This window comes from Pistacia vera, unplaced genomic scaffold (genome assembly GCF_008641045.1).
Source record: "Pistacia vera cultivar Batoury unplaced genomic scaffold, PisVer_v2 Contig683, whole genome shotgun sequence".
Classification (NCBI taxonomy): Eukaryota; Viridiplantae; Streptophyta; class Magnoliopsida; order Sapindales; family Anacardiaceae; genus Pistacia; species Pistacia vera.
This window is the reverse complement of record NW_022196538.1, coordinates 202,644-227,004: the sequence shown is the minus strand read 5'-3', so window position 1 is coordinate 227,004 and position 24,361 is coordinate 202,644. Positions and strand designations below refer to the sequence as shown.

Sequence of the window (24,361 nt, the reverse complement as noted above, 5' to 3'; positions counted from 1 at the left end):
AACTTTATATCATAAAGAGTTTATCCATAAAACAAGAGTTCAACAGATTTCTATTCTTTAAATATAAATTAAAGAGTGAGTTTGGCTCTTCACATTTAGAAAGTCAAATTTCACTTTTTATCCTAATTTTAATTAATAAACTACAAGTTTCTATATATTTTATTTATTAATTTTCTCTCATATTAAGTCTCTTTCTTGAAAATAAAGAGTCCATTAGATTTGAATAAAAATTTTGTTCTTTATATTTAGAAATTAATGAAGATACTTTTTATTTATATGAAATATGCTCTTTAAAATAAAAAACACTATTGGAGATGCTCATCTATGGCGAACTAGGAACTAACTTTCAAGTGAGCATATAATCTTTTTTAGCTATATAAGAAAAAGGTTATGAATTTTCTAAAAATAAAAGAGCTATATATTGGATTAAATTTATTTTTTTTTTCTTATCCATTAGTTTTTTAGAGAAAAAGTGATAAAAATGGATAGTTTTTTAGAGAAAAAGTGATAAAAATATAAATTAAATTTATTAGAAAGAAAAAAGAAAAAAAATAATAAAAAGGAAATTTTGAAATAGGAAAAAATAAATTAGAAGTTAAAAATTTTACAGCTATGTGAGCGAGTTAAATATTAAATCTTAACCATTGAAAGTTATAATTGACGCATTACAAAAGATAATTAAAAGTCAAGGAGAAACAATGATCCAAAAAACAAGGAGAGGATCCTTCTCTTTTGAGGATACGAGTAAATTGTCTTGATTAAAAAAGAATACTGTATTAACTATTATGTATATTAATTTTTCAATAATACTATACATATTGAATCCTCTTACAAAGATACGTAAACAAAACGAGGTGACAAATAATTATAAAAAAAAAATGAATATAATGAATTTGACTTTTCAATTCTCTCTTTCATTCACTATTTGATAAACTCGTATGTAAATATTTGTAAGATGTTTTTATATGAGTAGTATTACTCATAATTTTTATAAGAAGTTTTCAGCAAATTAGAGAATTAATAAAATCAATATATTATTTTATACGTTGAAATAATATGTAACATATAATGAACTTATACGTGACTTAAAAATTTAGATTATGTAGAGCCACCCATGACCCAACACTTTGGAAAAAGTTTAATTGACCTTCCAAAATTTATTATGTGGAACTGTTTGTTATATGATAGAATATGAAGAAATTAAGTATGCATAATTGTCAAAGTCTTAACTATAGCATGCATTAATGGTTTTGGAGAGCTTTTAATACATAGTTTAAGCGAATTTTTTTCTACTTTCTGAAAGATTATTTCTTATGGGAGAATAAGATATGTACTAACCCTAATGAGTTGGATTAGTGGTCAATAAGATTTGCTTATTTTATTGACTTTTTAGGGTTCAAACCATCTTAGGTCACCTATCATATTTATGGTTTACCTAAAATATTAATAGGGTGTTCAACGAGCCCTAGAGATGAGAATTACTTGACGATTGAACCTTTGGACTAGAGATTATTTAAGGTATACGCAAGTTGGTCTAGACACTTTGGTTATAAAAAGAAAAAAAAAAAGTTATGTATTGTTTAATATTAAAAAAAAAAAGGTGGCTATCAATAGCTACTCCTCACATTACACGACATAATGTATAGGGTGGTGGAAGTGATGTGAGTCAAATAAAAATGAGTAATGCTACAGTCATCGGGAGTAGTGCACCGAATCTGTGTACCGAATAACGTGACTAAATCCCAACTGTCGATTAATATTAAGTTATAATTAATTGACAGTCAGGATTTTGTCATATCATTCGATGTACAGATTCGGTGTACTACAACCAATGTCTCTATTATTTTCCAATAAAAATATATGTGATGAGAAAAAGCATTGTAAATAAGATAATTTCTCTTGACTTTGAAATTCTGTAGTTTGCAAGTCAATTAAAGCAGGAACAGACTTAACAAACTCTCCTCTACACTATTAATTATTATGCAGCTCTTCACATTCACTCAAGTGATTTTCCTTTGAAATCTTCCAACAGCTTTGTACATCTATACTGTTTCTCCAGATGGCGCTTCAATCTCTTTCTCTATTGCTGCTGTATGTTGTTTTCTTCTTTTTTGTTTATGCTTCTGCTTCTTCAACTCAGCAACCCAAACTAGAACAACTAGAAGCACTTCTGAGATGGAAAACAAGTCTCCAAGACCAAACACAACCCCACCTCCTACCTTCCTGGAATCTTTCTTCTTGCAACTCAACCTCAACTCTCTCCTCCTGCACTTGGATCGGTGTTTCCTGGGACGATTCTGGAAGTGTTTTCAGGATTAATCTCACAAGTTTTTCCCTGAAAGGCACCCTTGATGCTTTCGAATTCTCAGCTTTCCCAAATTTGTCTTATCTTGATCTCCATGACAACCAACTTCATGGAAACATTCCTCCTGGAATCAATCAACTAACCAACTTAACATTTCTCAACCTGGGTTACAATCACTTCTCAGGATTCATTCCCCCGGATGTCGGAAACTTGGGAAACCTCAATGTGCTGAGTTTCTCAAACAACCTCTTTCAGGTTCCATTCCTTCTTCCCTTGGAAACTTGACCAATCTTTCAACACTTAACTTTGGCAACAATCATCTGTCCGGCTCCATCCCACCGGAACTTGGCAAACTCCGATCTGTTGCCGAATTTCGTGTTAACTTAAACAACCTGACAGGCTCAATCCCTGCATCTTTGGGAGACTTAGTAGGCCTAAAAGTTCTGTCACTTTATGGAAACCAGTTGTCAGGATCATTGCCTCGGGAGATTAACAATCTCACTAATTTGACATTGTTTTTCTTATCAAATAACAGCATCTCAGGATTGTTGCCGGAAAATATTTGTGAAGGGGGAGTACTTGAAGATTTTTGTGCAAGTAACAACCGATTCACTGGCACTGCTTGAAAAATTGCACTAGTTTAACCAGGCTTCGACTTGATAGGAACAATCTTGTTGGGAATATTTCCGAAGATTTTGGTGTATATCCCAATCTTGATTACATTGATTTGAGCTACAACAATTTTCATGGTGAGGTTTCGCCGAATTGGGGCAAGTGTAAACTTCTAACCAGCTTGAAAATCTCCAACAACCAAATCACTGGGGTGATTCCACCAGAGCTTGGAGAGTATTAATTTGCATTTTCTAGACCTTTCTTCAAACAGACTTGTGGGAAATATTCCCTGGGAATTGGGGAAGTTGAAGGCATTGTTTAATCTAACTATGAGTGATAACAATCTGTCTGGTAATGTTCCTCCAGAAATTTGGTAGCCGAAAATTTTGTTAATTTTGTTGTCTTGGGTATCAAATAAATCTTATGCAAAACATAATGTTTAAAGGTTCCACAACAAAACTCTACATTAATTGTAAACTGTTTGGTGTGCAACATTATCTAGCATAATATGACATATTATAGCATTGTATTGTACTACATAGTACTGGTAGTTTATAATACTATACAAAATATAATAAGATGTTTTGTGCATCATTGTATTATATTAAAACCATGATTCTATTTTGAGGAGGGTTGAATATAAATTTTTCTCAATATATAAAAAGAAATTTACACCTAGTTTAGACAACATGATGAGCTGTATGACATTGTAGAGCATAGATAGACACGCTCTAGCATATGGCTTGAATCCACGAAGAGTAACCCTCAAATCCACAAGAAGACGTTAACTCCAAAATGAAACATTAAGAAATTTTATTAATGAGCCATTTTATTGTTGTATGTAGGATAACAAATTTATTTATACTAAACTAATCTTAATATTATTAGAACAAAAAATAAGAAAATTCAAATACTGTTAGAACAATGAATTATAAAATAACTATAGCAAACCTTCCTAATTAACTAAAATCCTAATTAAAATTAGAAATAATATAAATCCCTAATTTAGGAAAATATATCCTACATCAGACTCATCATTTAAAAAAAAAAAAAAAAAAAAAAAAAACTTAGTTCATGAGTATTGAAACTAGTGGGAAACACTTGAACAACAATATACCAGCAATTTTCAGCCCATTTTCGTGACAACGCTACTTGAAAAAGCCATGCCGTGTAAGGTACATAGCCCATATAACGTCCAATACTACAATTAAGGCCCAATTTAGGTCTAAAGCCACAAGTTAAACTTCAAGGCTCCACTTTAGACCCAAATAACGGCTTCTTGGGACTTCTGCTAAAGCCCATGAAATTATCCACATATAAGCCCATGTTATCTTCACAGGTAAGCTCAAGACACTCTCAAAAGTAAGCCTATGATATTTTCCAAATGTAAACCCAAGTTACTCTCAAAGGTTGGCCCATGACAATCTTTGAATGTAAGCCCAAAATACTCTCAAAGGTAAGCTCCTGACATTCTTTGAATGTAAGCCTAAGGCACCTTTATAGGTAAGCCCATTGAATAAAAGTCCAAGACACTCTTGTAGACAAGATCTGGTATTCTCCACAGGCAATAGGCTATAACAAAAAGGTAAGGTAAACAAGAGTAAGTCCTCTTCCTCTTTTTCAATGGAGCAATCATGTGGGTATCCAAAGAGGCCGAAATGTTTCTTTGAATTAGGTTCGTTTGGGGTGTACCTAATTGGACATTTTGGTTTAATAAGTGTACAAATTTTTTCTAATATTTCCACTCTTTTTGACGTTTTTACGTTCTTCATGATTTCAAATTCAGTTCTTTGTTGGGCACGACCAGAGCCTTCCAATCTACTAAAAAACTCCCCTCCAATGGAACCATTTTGATTCAATTTTGCATAAAAGCCCTTAAGAGCATTTCAATAAAATTCCTTCTCCTATTTATTAAAAGTTTTGATAAATTTATTTCATCAACTGATAAATTATTTTCTGCTTCTCATCATATAAAAGATTTAAATCCCCAATTTATTATTAGATTAATTTTATTTTTAACAAATCATGACTTTATATATTAATTAGACTTGTATACTAAGACATATTCACATAACAGATGTGTTCAACTTTCAGGCAAAAAAAAAAACATCACTTGATTATGTTGTGTAACATTTTCTCAACTATTAAACAACACAAACTAAGATACTAAATAATTGGATTGTGATAAATTAAAAATATAAAAAAATCTTTTAATCACAAATTGTCAATCTAAAAAGTTTTAACATCTACAGAAAGTCTTGATTTTGCTTTTATGTTTGTTTTTCAACATTTATGTTATTTTTTTTATTTCAAAATCTTGCATAATATCCTTCAATATTAAGAGAATGCAAAGAGAACCCTGCCCACCTTCATTATAATACTTTAGTACATATTTTTCACCGCAAAGAGAATGCAAAGTTAATTTTCTTTTTCTATAAGACGAGAAGAGCCAATATTCAGTCTTGGAAAAATGAGGTGTGAGCTAAATTTAAATCTTCTCCTTGCACCTCTACTTATCTACCTTTTTCAACATTTCTCGATGTTGCCCACCGCAGTCATGGGTTATTTCATTTTTACCATCATCCTTTCTTTTATTCCCATTTATCTACCTATCAGTTTTTCGGTTCAACTACCAAAATTTAAAAGTCCAACCACTTCTCATTCTCAATATTCGTAGCACTATTGGCTGCAATGGTGTTTCCCTCATCTATGGTTCCCTTTGCCTTTATCATAAAGGCAATTAGGTCTTCGATCGGTTATTGCTTCTTTGTTTATTCAGCAGGATCAGGACAGAGAAGAAGAAACAGATGATGTTGAGTTAGGGTCAGCTTGAGCTCCCCATTGGCTAGATTTTGATAAATAACTTTGATTGAATTAGTTAACTCCAATCAAAATGGATTTTGAATGTGTTCAGTTTATTGAGAGAGCTTTGAATCAATTAGTCTACTCTAATTTATCATATTTGCTATATAATATTATCAGTTAAGTGATTCATTACAGTGAAGAGTCCTGGTATCCCAATGTATCCATTATATTTAATATTACAACGAATATATATATATATATATATATATATAGCAACAAAGTACAAGACAATTGTTTACCCACTTGAGAACGACTCTCTTCCACCAAGTGTCTGAATTATAGCTTCCAGGAGCTTAATTTCATTATCACGCTTTGAGATTTCTTCTTGCTTTGCACGCAACTCTTCTGTGTGCAATTCAAAAACCTCTGCAGCCAAGAATAATATTTGTTAGATAAAGTTTGTGATAGACTCCAACTTTGATTTACACAGTTTATAGACAAATAAGAATAGCCAAGAAGTACAGAAAATGATGTTTAGATACCCAGCGGTAAATTGTTCCTAAAAGCATTTTTCAAAATCATAGTCAGCAAGTAAGATGCACCATTCATGAAATCCTAAATCGAAGGCATTTTGCACAAGTATAACTCATAGTGCTGCAGGATGTTCAATTCAACACGACTGGAATCAGGTCAAAAAGCCACCAAGACAGATAGAAAACGGACACGACTTGGACTTTAGGGTGGTACACTTAGATGAAAGTGTTTCATACTGATTGGGGATGATTTGAGGTGAAAGGTTTGATGTTTGGGGCTATTTAGTGGAAATAATAGGAACGATTGTAGAAACTCATAAAAATAGGGGGAAAAAATGGGAATTGGACATCTTGGGTTTTCAAGCAATCAAACACTCGATCACAATTTTAAATCTTCCAGTTAAAAGACACTTGACCTAAAGCTAATAGAAAAAGACTATACAATTATATTTAAGCTTCAACATACGCTCTCATGAGCACTTGCGCATGAATTGAACACTATTATACTACAATAAAACTATAAAAACAAACACAACTTAAAAATAATTTAATTCATACCATTGAGGGATTTGGGCAAAAGACCATTTGGTTAACCAGACTATAATACCCTGTAAAGAAGTCGAACATTTATAATCAAGTCTAGCAGGCCTCCTCATGTGTAACATGGATTTGAGTTAGAGGTCTAATGGATTCTACAATAGATTGAGACAAGATTTAAGTTGACTGAGATTTGATAGTGATATGTAAGGGATTTGAATGCAAGAATTTTGTGGAGAATAAATTATAATATTGGAAAAATGATAATTCAGTTCCCATGGCATAATCAACAAATATAAAGAAACCACAAACAGAGATGACATCAAAAACAGCTAGTGCGCTTGCAGTTTGCTCTGATGAAAACTCAGCAACATCAACTTCTCACAAAATGATACAAGTTGAAGAATTTAGGGACTTAGAATGATGTCTAATAACTTTACATTTTAGACTATTCCTGTGACCAAACTCTGAAGAATTTAGGGACTTTAGAATAACTCACAAAATGATACAAGTTGAAGAAGTAACATACTGAAATAGTCAAGTATGTAGTTGTTGTATTCGGGCTACAGAGTCCCCTTGAACAGCATTTTATGGATTTTTATGTTCCTGATTGTAGTCATATTTAGAAACCGTTAAAGAGTTTTAGAACAAGGGAGTTTAGAATTCTGAAAAGAATTATTATCCAATATTGAGATTAGACAAAGCCAAAGGCACGAGAGATGGCAAAAGTAAGGATAATGGTGAAGGAAAATTAGGAGCAACTAGTTTTGGAAATTAAAGTTGATATATTTATTTCATTACTAAGGTAAGATTTCTTTTATTCAATGTTTTGGTATTTGTTCTCTTTAATATGAGTTTAGTTTAACAAAGCTAGATTTCCTTCAATTTGTTACCTTTTGTGACTATGACTAGTTTAAATAAGTAGGACTGTTATTCCAAATTTTTATGAGCTTACCATATAAATGCTTATAGAATTTTCAATTTTATTTCTCAAGAAACAATGTGTTAGTTTACTTATCTCCCATTTCCGCTCTATCAGATTATTAGAAATAAGAAAGCAACTCAAATATATATATCAAACTCCTTAATACTATTAAGTTAATATTCAAACTTACAAGTTAATAATTAAGCTCTCTATAATTCTAAACCAGAGAAATCTATAGACCTGTAGGCCCCATTGTTTTTATTTTCTCTTGCTTTTTTCATTTTCCAAATCAGAAATAGATTAACGAGGTATTCCACAATGGATATGAGAAACAAGATCAGAACCAGGGAAATTTCATTTAAATAGAAAACATGTAAGGGACAAATGGTAGAAAGAGATGTTGGCATTCCTTAAAAAACAAACCTTCTGAATGACATCTCTTCTTGAAACTAGAAAAACTGCTCTTCTAAAAATCATTCCCACAGCAAAAGAAGGTTGCTATGCAAGTAAACCGGAGATTTGAAGGGAGATTTATCGGTACAATTAAATATTCAGAAAGATCTTCTTGCATTTTGGTTTTTATCCTCATATTCAAGATTAGGTATTTGAGTTACATGGAAGTGAAATTTTTGCGGGCTTGTATTTTGTAGTGTTTTTCGATTCTGGTTTGTGCAGAGAAAAGCCAAGTGATAATGAAAGAACTTACAAGGCATGAATTTGTAGAGGGAGAGGTGAACTAAGACGAATATTTTGAAATCTGAATCAGAAAAAACTAGTATTGGTCCTCAGTTCAATCAGCATTGAAACGTAAAAGGGATTACAGCCAAAGCTTTCAAGACAAAGGAGAGAATTAAGTAAATAACAAATGGCACCATCCCCTTGTTAAATTATTCTAAAATTAAAAAATTTTACAATGTTTTAGTCTTTTGGGTCTTAAATTACATACAACTTCCTGCTTCAAGTAATACTCTGGCCTTGGGCACTACCCCTTTGCCTCAGCATTTGTTAGTTTAGATTATGTAAGAATTTTAAGTTACCTTGTGGCTGGGAGCCAGTGGTTATCAGGAAAATCTTACTCAATCGAAAAAACGAAAAGAGCATCCAAAATCAGTTATCTGAAAAAGTTAAAGGTTTTGAAAGAATAAAGAAAGTACTTTAAATTCAAATTTGCACAATAATTTTGAAATATAGTTGCAGTTTGTTAGAAATAGTTTTCCAACAACATATTTGCTAGACTCATTCCTATATCTGTGTTTTTCAAGTTCTATTACCATATATGTCTTCAGTGATTTTACTTTTCTAGTGCTCTGTGTGTGTGTGTGTGTGTGTGTGTGTGTGTGTGTGTTGGTAAGGATTCTGAATGGATGCCCCATTACTTTCATATACACAACAGGGGTTTGGAGACCTATCCTATACTTTCAAAATCTTATAGAAGCTTCGACCAGAATTTATAAAACTCATTAGAAAACTCCACTGAAGTTTCGTAACCATCCCCTCTTTTAGTCAAAAACCTCCCACTGAATTAGTTAACTCCAATCAAAATGGATTTTGAATGTGTTCAGTTTATTGAGAGAGCTTTGAATCAATTAGTCTACTCTAATTTATCATATTTGCTATATAATATTATCAGTTAAGTGATTCATTACAGTGAAGAGTCCTGGTATCCCAATGTATCCATTATATTTAATATTACAACGAATATATATATATATATATATATATATATAGCAACAAAGTACAAGACAATTGTTTACCCACTTGAGAACGACTCTCTTCCACCAAGTGTCTGAATTATAGCTTCCAGGAGCTTAATTTCATTATCACGCTTTGAGATTTCTTCTTGCTTTGCACGCAACTCTTCTGTGTGCAATTCAAAAACCTCTGCAGCCAAGAATAATATTTGTTAGATAAAGTTTGTGATAGACTCCAACTTTGATTTACACAGTTTATAGACAAATAAGAATAGCCAAGAAGTACAGAAAATGATGTTTAGATACCCAGTGGTAAATTGTTCCTAAAAGCGTTTTTCAAAATCATAGTCAGCAAGTAAGATGCACCATCCATGAAATCCTAAATCGAAGGCATTTTGCACAAGTATAACTCATAGTGCTGCAGGATGTTCAATTCAACACGACTGGAATCAGGTCAAAAAGCCACCAAGACAGATAGAAAACGGACACGACTTGGACTTTAGGGTGGTACACTTAGATGAAAGTGTTTCATACTGATTGGGGATGATTTGAGGTGAAAGGTTTGATGTTTGGGGCTATTTAGTGGAAATAATAGGAACGATTGTAGAAACTCATAAAAATAGGGGGAAAAAATGGGAATTGGACATCTTGGGTTTTCAAGCAATCAAACACTCGATCACAATTTTAAATCTTCCAGTTAAAAGACACTTGACCTAAAGCTAATAGAAAAAGACTATACAATTATATTTAAGCTTCAACATACGCTCTCATGAGCACTTGCGCATGAATTGAACACTATTATACTACAATAAAACTATAAAAACAAACACAACTTAAAAATAATTTAATTCATACCATTGAGGGATTTGGGCAAAAGACCATTTGGTTAACCAGACTATAATACCCTGTAAAGAAGTCGAACATTTATAATCAAGTCTAGCAGGCCTCCTCATGTGTAACATGGATTTGAGTTAGAGGTCTAATGGATTCTACAAGAGATTGAGACAAGATTTAAGTTGACTGAAATTTGATCGTGATATGTAAGGGATTTGAATGCAAGAATTTTGTGGAGAATAAATTATAATATTGGAAATATGATAATTCAGTTCACATGGCATAATCAACAAATATAAAGAAACCACAAACAGAGATGACATCAAAAACAGCTAGTGCGCTTGCAGTTTGCTCTGATGAAAACTCAGCAACATCAACTTCTCACAAAATGATACAAGTTGAAGAATTTAGGGACTTAGAATGATGTCTAATAACTTTACATTTTAGACTATTCCTGTGACCAAACTCTGAAGAATTTAGGGACTTTAGAATAACTCACAAAATGATACAAGTTGAAGAAGTAACATACTGAAATAGTCAAGTATGTAGTTGTTGTATTCGGGCTACAGAGTCCCCTTGAACAGCATTTTATGGATTTTTATGTTCCTGATTGTAGTCATATTTAGAAACCGTTAAAGAGTTTTAGAACAAGGGAGTTTAGAATTCTGAAAAGAATTATTATCCAATATTGAGATTAGACAAAGCCAAAGGCACGAGAGATGGAAAAAGTAAGGATAATGGTGAAGGAAAATTAGGTGCAACTAGTTTTGGAAATTAAAGTTGATATATTTATTTCATTACTAAGGTAAGATTTCTTTTATTCAATGTTTTGGTATTTGTTCTCTTTAATATGAGTTTAGTTTAACAAAGCTAGATTTCCTTCAATTTGTTACCTTTTGTGACTATGACTAGTTTAAATAAGTAGGACTGTTATTCCAAATTTTTATGAGCTTACCATATAAATGCTTATAGAATTTTCAATTTTATTTCTCAAGAAACAATGTGTTAGTTTACTTATCTCCCATTTCCGCTCTATCAGATTATTAGAAATAAGAAAGCAACTCAAATATATATATCAAACTCCTTAATACTATTAAGTTAATATTCAAACTTACAAGTTAATAATTAAGCTCTCTATAATTCTAAACCAGAGAAATCTATAGACCTGTAGGCCCCATTGTTTTTATTTTCTCTTGCTTTTTTCATTTTCCAAATCAGAAATAGATTAACGAGGTATTCCACAATGGATATGAGAAACAAGATCAGAACCAGGGAAATTTCATTTAAATAGAAAACATGTAAGGGACAAATGGTAGAAAGAGATGTTGGCATTCCTTAAAAAACAAACCTTCTGAATGACATCTCTTCTTGAAACTAGAAAAACTGCTCTTCTAAAAATCATTCCCACAGCAAAAGAAGGTTGCTATGCAAGTAAACCGGAGATTTGAAGGGAGATTTATCGGTACAATTAAATATTCAGAAAGATCTTCTTGCATTTTGGTTTTTATCCTCATATTCAAGATTAGGTATTTGAGTTACATGGAAGTGAAATTTTTGCGGGCTTGTATTTTGTAGTGTTTTTCGATTCTGGTTTGTGCAGAGAAAAGCCAAGTGATAATGAAAGAACTTACAAGGCATGAATTTGTAGAGGGAGAGGTGAACTAAGACGAATATTTTGAAATCTGAATCAGAAAAAACTAGTATTGGTCCTCAGTTCAATCAGCATTGAAACGTAAAAGGGATTACAGCCAAAGCTTTCAAGACAAAGGAGAGAATTAAGTAAATAACAAATGGCACCATCCCCTTGTTAAATTATTCTAAAATTAAAAAATTTTACAATGTTTTAGTCTTTTGGGTCTTAAATTACATACAACTTCCTGCTTCAAGTAATACTCTGGCCTTGGGCACTACCCCTTTGCCTCAGCATTTGTTAGTTTAGATTATGTAAGAATTTTAAGTTACCTTGTGGCTGGGAGCCAGTGGTTATCAGGAAAATCTTACTCAATCGAAAAAACGAAAAGAGCATCCAAAATCAGTTATCTGAAAAAGTTAAAGGTTTTGAAAGAATAAAGAAAGTACTTTAAATTCAAATTTGCACAATAATTTTGAAATATAGTTGCAGTTTGTTAGAAATAGTTTTCCAACAACATAGTTGCCAGACTCATTCCTATATCTGTGTTTTTCAAGTTCTATTACCATATATGTCTTCAGTGATTTTACTTTTCTAGTGCTCTGTGTGTGTGTGTGTGTGTGTGTGTGTGTGTGTGTTGGTAAGGATTCTGAATGGATGCCCCATTACTTTCATATACACAACAGGGGTTTGGAGACCTATCCTATACTTTCAAAATCTTATAGAAGCTTCGACCAGAATTTATAAAACTCATTAGAAAACTCCACTGAAGTTTCGTAACCATCCCCTCTTTTAGTCAAAAACCTCCCATGCAGAGGAAGTTAGTTTCTGATGAATTTTAAAATAAAATGCCTTGTAAAGAGCTAATAACTCATGATAGACCCAAGTAAGACCCAAAAGACTTCCACTCCAAAAAAACGATAAATTACCGCAACGTTCCTAGCAGTAACAATCAATATAAACTATTAAACCAAAGAAAATGATTAAACTAACCACCAAGGACAGTTATCCCTAAACTAAATGGATGTTTTTGTCTTAAATGCACCAAAGTTTTAGATCTTGGCTTCTAAAGAGGATGTATGATGGACCCGATATCACCTTGAGGTCCACACGCAAGGGCAAAGGGGGCAAAAAGGGAAATTAATATGGTTACAGGAGGCCTGGGTTGTTTGTTACAGGTGCCCTGGGTTGTTTGTTACAGGTGGCTAGGTTGTTAGTTAGAATCTAGGGTGACAGAATAAAGGATGAAGGGGTGTGGTGATAGGATCATTCTCTGATTTTGGGTAAAAGGTTTGGGGAGGTTGTTGGCCCTCGAAGACCAGCTGGGTGTTGCCTCCTTTTCATCTCTTTTTGTTATCTTGTAAATTCTGGAATCTCAATGAAATAGCCTTTTTCTCTCGTTACTGTGTTATTAGTTTGCTGTTGTTCTTGCTGTGACTGGTTTATGTGCATTGTGGGGCTGTTATTGGGTTATTTGTGTTCTTGGTTGGTGTTAGAGTGAGACTGGGACTGGGCAGAAGGGTATTCATCACTGGTATCAGAGCTTAAGCTCTCTAAGGTATGGTTAGCACTAGAATGGAGGGTAGAGTTGACAACATCAAGAGAGACATAACCAGACTTAATGAAACTGTTACGTCCATGAGGGAAATCCTGGCTGAAATGCAGAACTGGATGAGGCGTAGGGACGAATAAGACAAGGCTCGGCGGAGACAAGTGGTGTTGGAAGAAGGAGAACATTCGGTAATAGGGAACCAACACGATAGAGGAAACCATCTGGGAAATGCACATGCACATGCACATGCACATGCACCACCAGCACCACCACCCTACGAGAATGAAAGATACCATCATGGTGACGGGGGAAACAGGAGAGAATGGTGAGGATGAAGGCTGGAGTAACCGATATTTTCTGGCAACGATCCCTACGGGTGGATATTTCAGGTTGAGTGTTATTTTTGCATCAATCAGATAGCAGATGAAAACAAGGTCTCAGCCATGGTGTTATATATGGAGGATGAAGCCTTGCACTGGTTTTAGTGGACAAAATCCAGGACACTGATGGTAGCTTGGCCTTCTTTTAAGGTGGTGCTTCTACAAAGGTTTAGCAGTGCCCAAGAAGTTAGTCCCTTGGAGATGATCATGTCGACGAAGCAAGTGGGATCTGTGTTGGAGTATCACCGTCGTTTCGAGGAGGTGGCAGCGCTGACGGTGGATGAGAGGGAGGATGTTTTGATGGCGGCCTTCCTAGATGGGTTAAAGTCAGAGATTAACGTGGAAATAAAGTTGCAATAGCCCAACCTTTTGGGCCAAATTGACTCCTTGACCAAAGTTTCTCTCCTGGCCCAACGGGAAGAGGCCAGATCTGGTTTGGGCCGAATGGGAAAAGTGGGGGGAAATTTTAGTGGGCCGCACCAAAACCCAAGTTTTTACAAGCCCGAAGAAACTACTAAATCCCAACCCAAACCCATACCCATATGACCCAACCCAACACTATCCTTAGCCAAAGAAACTCGCCAACTTCCTTTAGACGAAACTCCACCGAAAATATTTCAAGTTTTGGGTTGACGCCAAAACACAGCTCCCGTGTAAACACCTTCCAGCAAGACTTTCCCTACAGAAGGTTGACAGAAGCCAAAATTCAGAAGAAGAGAGAAAGGGGTTTGTGTTATCGTTGTGATGTTAAGTTTACACTAGGCCATAGATGTGGGGAGAGGCAATTCCAAGTATTGTTGGTGGAAGAACAAGAAGACAGAGACGACATGGAGGAATCTAAGGAGGGAGCCGTGAACGAAGAAAACCTCAAACCGCACGAAGCTGAACTTTCGATTAGCTCAGTTGTGGGAATTGATGGGCCAAAGATGTTGAAGTTGAGAAGGAATAGTGGGGGAAAGGAGGTGATCGTTTTAGTCGAAAGCAAGAGCCTCCCATAATTCATTCGTCGGCAAGTGGCAGAGGAGTTGAATATTTCGGTAATTCGTACTAGGGCTTTCAAGGTCAGAGTGGGCGATGTGTATCACGTCAGATGTGATGGGGAATGTAAAGACGTTGAGCTTAATTTGCAGAGTATCACCATTATTCAAAATCTCTTTCGGTTTGAGATGAGTGGAGCTGACGTCATTTCGGTAGTGGCTTGGTTGAAAACACTATGACTAATTGTGGTAATGAAATTCAGTTTGGCTGGTGAAGTGATCACTCTTAAGGGAGATCCATCCTTAAACAAGACCATGGTGTCACTTAAAGGGCTGTTGAAAACATTGCAATCGGAAGGTCCAAGGTATTGGATTGAGTTCAATCGTCTACAATCGCAGTCAGAAGAGAAGGAAGTGGGGGATTTAAGGGTCCAAAAACTGTTACAACGTCATGAAGCCTTATTTGAAACCACCTCATGGCTCCCACTAGAAACAGTCCATGACCACACCATCAAATTGGAACTTGGCAGTAGACCACCCAACATTCGGCTATATTGGTATCCCTATTTTCATAAAAATGAGATTGAGCACCTAGTTAAGGAGATGTTAGTAACTGGCATCATTAAGCCAAACAAAAGTCCATTCTTGCCGTGACTGGTTTATGTGCATTATGGGTCTATTGTTGCGTTATTTGTGTTCTTGGTTGGCATTAGAGTGAGACTAGGCAGAAGGGTATTCATCAATGTACTTATTCTATAACCAAGCCATTGATGAGGCATTAATTTTCCCTTGTTGAAAATAACTTGATGAAGCACTCCCAAGGACGTTCTCCAGTGTTCTTTTGGACAATGAATAAATTCTTTTTGATTCAAATGTCATCCTGTTCTTTTAACATACAAGAGCATACCTCTTGTTCAATAATTTATACTAAAAGCAAATTACTCCAATGCTTTTCATTATACAAATTGCATGACAGAATTAAAATTAGATTTTATTCAACCAGATTTAATTTGATTCTATGCCTAAATGTGCTTATTCCCCAACAATTTATGAGCTGTAAACCCAAACAAAAAGCAGCAAATAATAACAAGCCTGTTTGGTATATCATTTGAAATATAATATTCTGAAAAACTATTCTGAATAGGATTAAATAAAAAAAGATAGGATTCTGAGAATGTATTTGGTACATTTTCTAAAGTTATTTAGATTATTTTTTAACCCCCTACATTTGTTAATTTAGCTAGACACCCCCTCTCCCCCAAAAAAAAGTTTATAAATTAACAAAAACACCCTTACCCACCCAACCGACTGCCAGCAGCCGGCCACCACCGCCGGATAGTGGCCGACAATCACCGGAATGGCTCACGACCGACTGGATCTGGCCGGTTGTGCGTCAATCTGGTCTTTTCTAGCCATATCCACTGTGCATTTAGCTAGAAACAACTAAATTAGCACACGATCAGCTAGATCCAGTCGATCGTGCGTCATTCTGATGCCCGTGGCCGGCGGTGGTTGCTGGTAGCCAACAGTGCCTTGGGTGGGTGGGGGTGTCTTTGTTAATTTATAAATTTTTATTGTTAAAAGTAATTGTATGTTTTGAGCTGAATAGAATATGATTGGATTTTGAATTGAATTCAGTGAATAGAGAAACAAACATGTTTTTACTCTTTACAATAGGATAGGATAAGATTTGAAAAGTGTACCAAACAGGGGGAACAATTCTAAAACATTAGTGCTAGATTTCTTCCCTAATCTTTAATCAAGATTTATTTTTCAAAAGAAATAAGAATTCAAGACTACACATACTTGTGGTATTCTCAAGCTCTCTTGTTATCTCTTGTGCACGTAATTCAGCAGCTTTTTGTGCTGCCTCAGCGTGTCTTTTCTCTGAACGAGCATGAGCAGCAGCTGTAATGGCAGCATCTAGCTCTCTTTCCAGAGTCTCTACTCTTTGCTCCAGAACCTATATGCAAAAGATAGCTAACATTAAATATCTTTGTACTTTCTGGACAGTACCTTTGGATGCTAGCAGGAAAAGTTATTTGAAATACAGTATCTGCCTCAAAAGTACAGTTTACATCTGGTTTCAATCCTAAGATGTATTTTTATGTCCTCAAAAAAAAAAAAAAAAAAAAAAAGGGTGCAATGTTATGCTTATTTTCACCAATTTGCCATTGCATTAAACCAATTAATCATTACTAGGTGTAAATCACAGGATCAGCAACAGCAAAGTATTTCATACACTACAATGAAATAAAAGTATTAACTCAACTAGTTAACAAAGAAGATGGTTTAAGGATGAACTCATACTTCGAGCAGATCAATCAAATAAAGAACTAGACAATCTTACTTCAAAGCCCACAAATCAAACCTATCAAAAAGAAGGATGAAGACAAGCACCAGAGTGATTATGCATCTCATAGCACTTCACAAATACCATATAGCTAGAAGAATCTAGAAAGATACCAACCTATCGCCTAGATGTACCAAATATGAAAATCACAGATTGTAAATTGTTAAGAGCAGAAAAAAATAAATAAATAAAAGTAGGAAAAGAAAAAAATCGGTATCCGATAAATCTATAAATAATGGAAACATATTCTTATCCACAGATCTATGAAGAATTAGACTACCTGCACCAAAAGTACACAAGAATCTCACTCTTGTCGCTGTGAAATGAAAATAAATAAATATATAAACTAAATAAAACTAAAACACACAACATCAAGAATCATCTATAATGGATTTGCAGCATCTAATCAGTCAAACCAACTTACCGACACACAAATCAAACTAATCAAAAGAAGACATACACAAGCTGTAAAACAATCACACATCATCATAGCCAAAAAGAAAATGAAAAATGAGAAAATCACAATCAAATAAATATATAAATGATGGACAAATATTCTTATCCATGGATCTATGGAGAATTAGAGTAACTGCATCAAAAGAAGTACACGAGAATCTCACTCTCGTCCCAATTACACGAAAAAAAATATATATATATATATAAATTCAGTAAAACTAAAACACGACATCAAGGATAATCTATAATGGAGTTGCAGCATCTAGTAAATCAAACCAACTTACCCACATACAAATCAAACTAATCAAAAGAACAGATAAGACCAAAAGAAAATGAAAAACGAGAAAAAAGAAATCACCATCTATGAAATTCACACACAAACTAAGGACCAGCCAATATAATTTGTAAGATCAAGTTCAAACAGTTAACTTAATTAAACTGATAATAGCAGATACCTCACTTAACCTCAGCTAAAACACCAAGAATCAACTTAAATGAATCAAACAAACAAATTCAAAAGCACTTAAAAATATTAAATATATAGATAAAAATATAATAATATTGCACTAAATAAACCAAAAGACCTATTCTAAACATAATTGTATAAAAACCCAGATCAAAAAATTCATGAATCATAACAATAACAAATGAATCGAAATTTAGTATACCGACTTTGATGGTTCTGGCTTGTTCAGAGCTGAGAGAGGCTTTGGTGAAGGTCTCTTCATCGACAAAAACAGCTTTTTTGAGAAGCAGTTTTTGGAGAGACTCCAAATTGGAAGACATCTCCGTCAGGTTAGCAATGGCTCCTCTCCATCTCTCCTCGCTCCCTTTGTTCTTCTCCTTCTCTTGCTCCATTTTTTTGTTTTAAAATTTCATCACTTTCATAGACAAGTATAAATGTATAATGGTAAAAGATGGGATAATTTTATAACATCCTAATCTTCAGGGGCGTTTGGTTGGGGGGTTAGGTGAGATCACTGGGGTTAAATCATCTTATATTACTTAATTATCATGTTAGGTTATCAAAATACAGGTAATTTTCAAATACCAATATTGATTATTATTGGTAATATTGAAGATAATCTGATTACCTCTATTTTCTTAGGTATTCTAATATTACCAGGGTTATTTTTTTTTGTTACAATTCTATCCCTTATTAATAAAATTTTAGGACAATAATGCCCTTATTTTTAAATTTATTTACATGAATATAGTTTTTACAATTTTACCCCAATTAATTAACTTTTTGGACAAAATTACCGTTGAATTCAAAACAAATTGAAGCCCACCCAAGCCACCACCCCCACCCACCTGCCGCCGACAACCACCGCCGCAACCTGCTGCAGCCAAAACGGCGCACAGAAGACCGAAAATGATCGTCGTGTGCCAATATGGTCATTTCCAGCCAGATATCTAGCCAGAAATGGCCAAATTTGTCATCGATTTGGTCGTCAACGGCCAGATCTGTCACGTCTAGCCATTTCCTGCCAGATCTCTGGCCGAAAATGGCCATATGGCCCACGAAGGCCATTTCCTACCTTCCATGTGCTGTTAGGTTGCCGACGACCTGCAGTGGTTGCCGACGGTCGATAGTGGCTGGGTTGGTGGGGTGCTTTGTTGATTTTCCAAACTTTTATTATGGGGTTGTTTTTGCTAAGTTTTTAAATGCAGGGGGGTTATAAGAATCCAAATAATAATCAATATTAAAAAATAATATAATAATAATATTTAATTAGAAGACAATTCAGTAATTTAAATAACATACCGATCAATTCATTCCTCCCAACAAAACATATTAATATAACATACCCATCAATTAACCAAATACATTTTCCTAAAGATTCCCAATAATCTTTAAGATAATCTAATTTTCTAGTAATCCAACATTCCTTGAATCAAACGCCCCCTTAGTATAACATTACCCCACCCTTATAGCTTACAAATTATTGCTTTTTTTCGTTCCCTTATAAGTATGGTTGTTGGGCTGGGCTAATTGAAACAAATTCGATTTTTTACTTAACTCCGTTTGGTTCACTATTTTGGGAGTTTATAGAATAGTCATTTGGAAAAAGTTGAGTTGAGTAGTATTCTGAGAATTTTTTTGTAAATTTTTTAATAGCATTTTCTGAAAATATTTAGATTATTTTTAACCCTATAGGTTTGTTAATTTAACTAAACATTCCCAACAATAAAAGTTTATAAATTGACAAAAACACCCTCACCCACCCACATTTGCGAGATTCTAGCCACCACGGCTAAAAGGGTGGCTAGAATCTACCGTAATGGCACACTACCAGCTAGATATGGCCACTAGTGCACCGATATGACCTTTTCTGTCTAAATCCACCTTGGACATGGCCGAAAAAGGCCAGATCTGGCCATCGTTGACAGCCAAACGACGATCAAGATATGGCCGTCATCAACGGCCAGATCTAGCAACCATAGATTTGGCCAAAAAAGGCCAAATCGGCGCACTACCGGGCATATCCAATCGATAGTGCACCATTATGGCAGATTTCGGCCACCTTTCAGTGGGGGTAGCTGGAATCTAGCAAATATGGGTGGGTGGGGATGTTTTTGTCAATTTATAAACTTTTATTCTTTGAGGTGTTTAGTTCAATTAACAAACATAGGGGTTTAAAAATAATCTAAATATTTTGAGTTGAATAGAATAGTATTGTATTTTGAAGAGAATTTTGAATTTTGAAATAAATGTGTATTTAGATAGGATTTGTTGTGTGTGATTTTTCCATCGAGCTTGGAGGATTGTGAGGTTATAGCTCGATCTACAATCAGTTCGACTCAATTGATTGTCTGACCCAGCATAAGCTCGTTGAGTTGTAGCTCAACCTAGCACAAGCTAGTCGCGACCAATCCTTACAGTTGTTCAACCAGCTCACAGATAACTTCAGATCCAAAATATCTTGGAAAGGATCAGATCGACAACAATCATAGCGCAATCTCAGTGCTCAATCGCGAGAACATCTAAGTTGCATTTCAATCTTAATTGTAATCCCTTTATTTTTGCTATTTCCTTTGTACAAAATCTATATATAAACCCCCACCAATGATAAGAAAGAGGTTAGCAAATTGTTCTACGAATATTATTGTAAGCTCTCACAGCAAATACAAAAATAGTGGACATAGACTCAAGAGTTTAACTCGCCGAACCAATTTAGAAACTCTTTATGTCATTATTTTACTGCTTTTCATTCATAACATTGCTGGTTACCCATAATCATGCAGACATTAGTTCCGATTTCGTTAAGGTCAATCAGATCGCTTTAGTTGGTGCAAATCTTGTATCAACATTTTGACGCTAGAAGGACCTTCGCCAAAATCTCAAAATTTTCAGTAAACAATCCCAGTGACCCGAATACTCAAGGCCCACAATGGTTCGTACAAGATCAAAAACCACCACTAGAAACCATGAAAATGTGGAAACCACCCACCAGGAGGTGCATCAAGACGTCGTTGGGCGTTGACCACCATTGCCACTAGGTTAGCAGGTCGCAAACTAGCAGGGGGCAGGGACGTCGAATCCCGAAAATGGTCAACTGATGGAGATGATCAAAATGATGGTTGCACAGGTGATGCAACAGAACGTGGCTAAATTGAGAAACCATCAGTCAGCCCCTTAAGACCTGGACCGGTCGTGCTTCGACGATGTTACCCTAACAGGTCGGATTTCAGACAGTGACCAATTTGGTTTGTTAGCACTGAGGAACAGTCGGCAATCTTAGCATCGCCGAGCACATGTTTCTCATGAACGAGAATCCAGAGGGCAAACTATCCTTGGGAGGCGACCAAACAAAGAGCCCGTGAGGGAAGATGAAGGCAATGGTCACTAGAGGGATACTTAACCTGCTCAACGATATCCCCAACGTCAGTGTGCCGGTTTTAACCCATGCCAAAGGCATGCTTAAACATCGCAAGTTTGCGAGATGAGTAATGCAAGCCAATCTGGCAATGACCGACGTTCCGGTTATAACCAATGTTCTGAGCAACGTACTGATGAGCTTGATAACACCTACCAGCCAAGCCATCATGAATTGACTTCGCGCGTCAATGCGCACAATGGAGGGGGCTTACAAGTGACAGACTTGCGAACTCATCTGCTTGAAGTGAGGTTGAACAGAGCTAGCTAAGTCAATCCCCATAACGAAGACTTAGATCGAGTGCAGAGAATGCTCGACGATCTAAGAGCCCACTAGAACAATGCGGCAGAAGAGATAGTAAGCTCTCCATTCATAGAAGAAGTTCGCTAGGCCCCGCTTCTTTAGGGATTCAAGGTGCCAAAAAGCAAGTTCGATGGGAAAGGAATTCCTAGAGACCATCTTGACACTTTCAACGACCTGATGAAACTACACTAGGTCTGTGACTTGGTAGAGTACCACTGCTTCGCGGTCACATTGGTAAGGGATGCCAAGAGGTGGAACAAAAGGCTCAAGGTGAACTCGATTAGCTCTTGGCAATTGTTCTCCTCATTGTACCTATAACAATTCCAAGCGAGGAGACAGTTAGTAATGCCACTCAGCTACTTGAGCAATATTCATCAGAAGAGAGATGAAACATTGACCTTGTATCTAACGAGGTTCCAGAATGAACAAGCAAAGGTCATGGATGAACCTGAAAAGTCAATTCAGACTTTACTTATCACGGGTATCAGGTCATAGACAGAGCGATGAAAAGAACTCCAAAGTGAAGACCATGTGAGCTTAACAAAGTTAGACCAAATGGCTAGTAAACATCAACAAGTGGAAAGCTCACTAGCGGCCCTAGCTAGAAGCTCGCCACGAAGAGCCCTAGACAAGTGACAAGATCACCAAATGGATAAATGAAGGGGTCAAGATTGCAATGATAGGGACCAGAACAGATTCCATAAAAGGTAAAAAATAAAAAATCGCGGGTAAAGGCAACCTTTTCCGTGATACGCAGAGTACACCCCCCTCACTCAAGACATAGCTCACATATATAAAGTCTCCCATAAGGCTAAGAGACTGCCCACTCCAAAAAGGTTGAGGGGGCTTCAGGCAGAAAAGATCGGTAGAAATATTATTGATACCCCCGGGACATCAGGCACAACACCAATGAGTGTTAGGCTTTAAAAGACACCAACGAAGATTTGATCTGAAGGGGCCACCTAAAAGAATTTGTCAAGGAGGTGCTAGCTCGCAAAAATACAGACGAGTAGAATAATCAAGTCTAGTAAGCCCCGACCAACAATGAGGTCTTGGTAGGTATGATCTATGGGGGTCCCGACATTGTGGGAAGCTTAAAGCGTTCTCGCAAGCAATATGCACGAGAGGCTAGAACAGACTTGGTGCCCCAAGTAATGAGTTCTGAACAGAAGTCGCCAAAGCGATCCAAACAAGAGAGCGAGGTGATAGGATTCACTATGGATGAGTGTGAAAAATCTCCTTGCCATAACCATGATGCGATTGTGATCACAGCAAGGATCGGCAACGCCTGAGTACTCAGGGTAATGGTTGATAATAGTAGTGCAGTGAACATCATCTTCTTGGGAGTTTTTCGAGAAATGAGGTTCACAGAGAGAGACCTAAAGGCGTGTCCATTGCTACTCTATGGATTCACCGGGGACAACCTAGTCCCTAAGGGAACAATCGATTTGCCCATGACTTTAGGGGCATAACTCAAGATCAAGACAGTGATGACAGAATTCTTAGTGGTGGACTGCCCGACCACGTACAATGTCATCCTTGGAAGATTGATCCTAGATTATCTGAGTGCAATCACCTCAATACGTTGCTAAGCAATGAGGTTCTCAATTCCAGGCAAGGTCGCGACAATTAGGAGCTACATAAAAGAATATCGGGAATGTTACAACCGAGCTATTCATGCTGCACTAAAATGGCCGCTCCCGAGAACCATGGTAATTGTAAAGTTCAAGCCAATCCTTGGACCTTTGGAGGACACCATAAATTCTCAAATCCATAAAGAAGAGCCCACAATAGGGCTAAAAGAAAAGCTGCGAGAAGAATCTGTTAGCAAGGAAGACCTAACTCGTGTGTTAAAAATTGGTAGTAGTCTGAGCAACGAACTGGCCGACAATTTTGTAGGGTTCCTAAAGAAAAATCTCGACGTGTTCACATGGGTGCATGCAGATATGGTATGGATCAGCCCCGAGGTAATGTGCCACAGATTAAATGTCGACGCAACAACCTGACCAATATAACTGAAAAGAAGATCTATGGATACAAAACTGTCCAAAGCGCTTAAAGATGAAGTTGACAAGCTTCTAAACATCAATTTCATCAGGGAAGTGAAATACCTGGACTAGCTTGCCAACCCAGTCTTGGTGAAAAAGTCGAATGGTAAGTGGCGAACTTGCATTGACTTAAAAGATTTGAACAAAACCTGTCCCAAAGACAACTTTTTGCTGCCCCGGATCAACCAATTAGTAGATGCGACAGCCGAGACTACACTACTCAGCTTCATGGATGCATACTCGAGATATATCCAAATCCCGATGTATCAGCCCAATGAAGAGCACACCTTATTTATTACTGACTAGGGTATTTACTATTACAGGGTCTGCCATTTGACTTGAAAAATGCTAGAGCGACCTACTAGCATTTGGTGAACAAGATGTTCACCGAGCAAATTGGCAAGACAATGGAGGTGTACATTGACAACATGCTTGTCAAATCAAAGGTCGTCGAAAGCCACATTGAGCACCTAGGGGAAATGTTCGACATCCTCAAAAAATACAAAATGAGACTTAACCCTTTGAAGTGTGCTTCCGGA

At 35.9% G+C, this 24,361-nt stretch overlaps 2 protein-coding genes across 2 annotated transcripts; one reads left to right on the top strand and one right to left on the bottom strand.

Moving 5' to 3' along the window:
• Positions 1-2,059: 2,059 nt before the first annotated feature.
• On the top strand, positions 2,060-2,931 carry LOC116113557 (MDIS1-interacting receptor like kinase 2-like). Its single transcript, XM_031399704.1, has 2 exons — positions 2,060-2,471; positions 2,561-2,931. Exons 1-2 carry the CDS (start codon positions 2,060-2,062, stop codon positions 2,929-2,931), a joined length of 783 nt encoding a protein of 260 aa, XP_031255564.1.
• A 6,506-nt stretch (positions 2,932-9,437) lies between these two features.
• LOC116113553 lies at positions 9,438-18,473 on the bottom strand. The gene is made up of 3 exons (XM_031399700.1): positions 18,263-18,473; positions 16,588-16,744; positions 9,438-9,598 (listed from the first exon to the last, which is right to left on the bottom strand). Exons 1-3 carry the CDS (start codon positions 18,446-18,448, stop codon positions 9,468-9,470), a joined length of 474 nt encoding a protein of 157 aa, XP_031255560.1. The 5' UTR covers positions 18,449-18,473; the 3' UTR covers positions 9,438-9,467.
• Between the last annotated feature and the right edge of the window lie 5,888 nt (positions 18,474-24,361).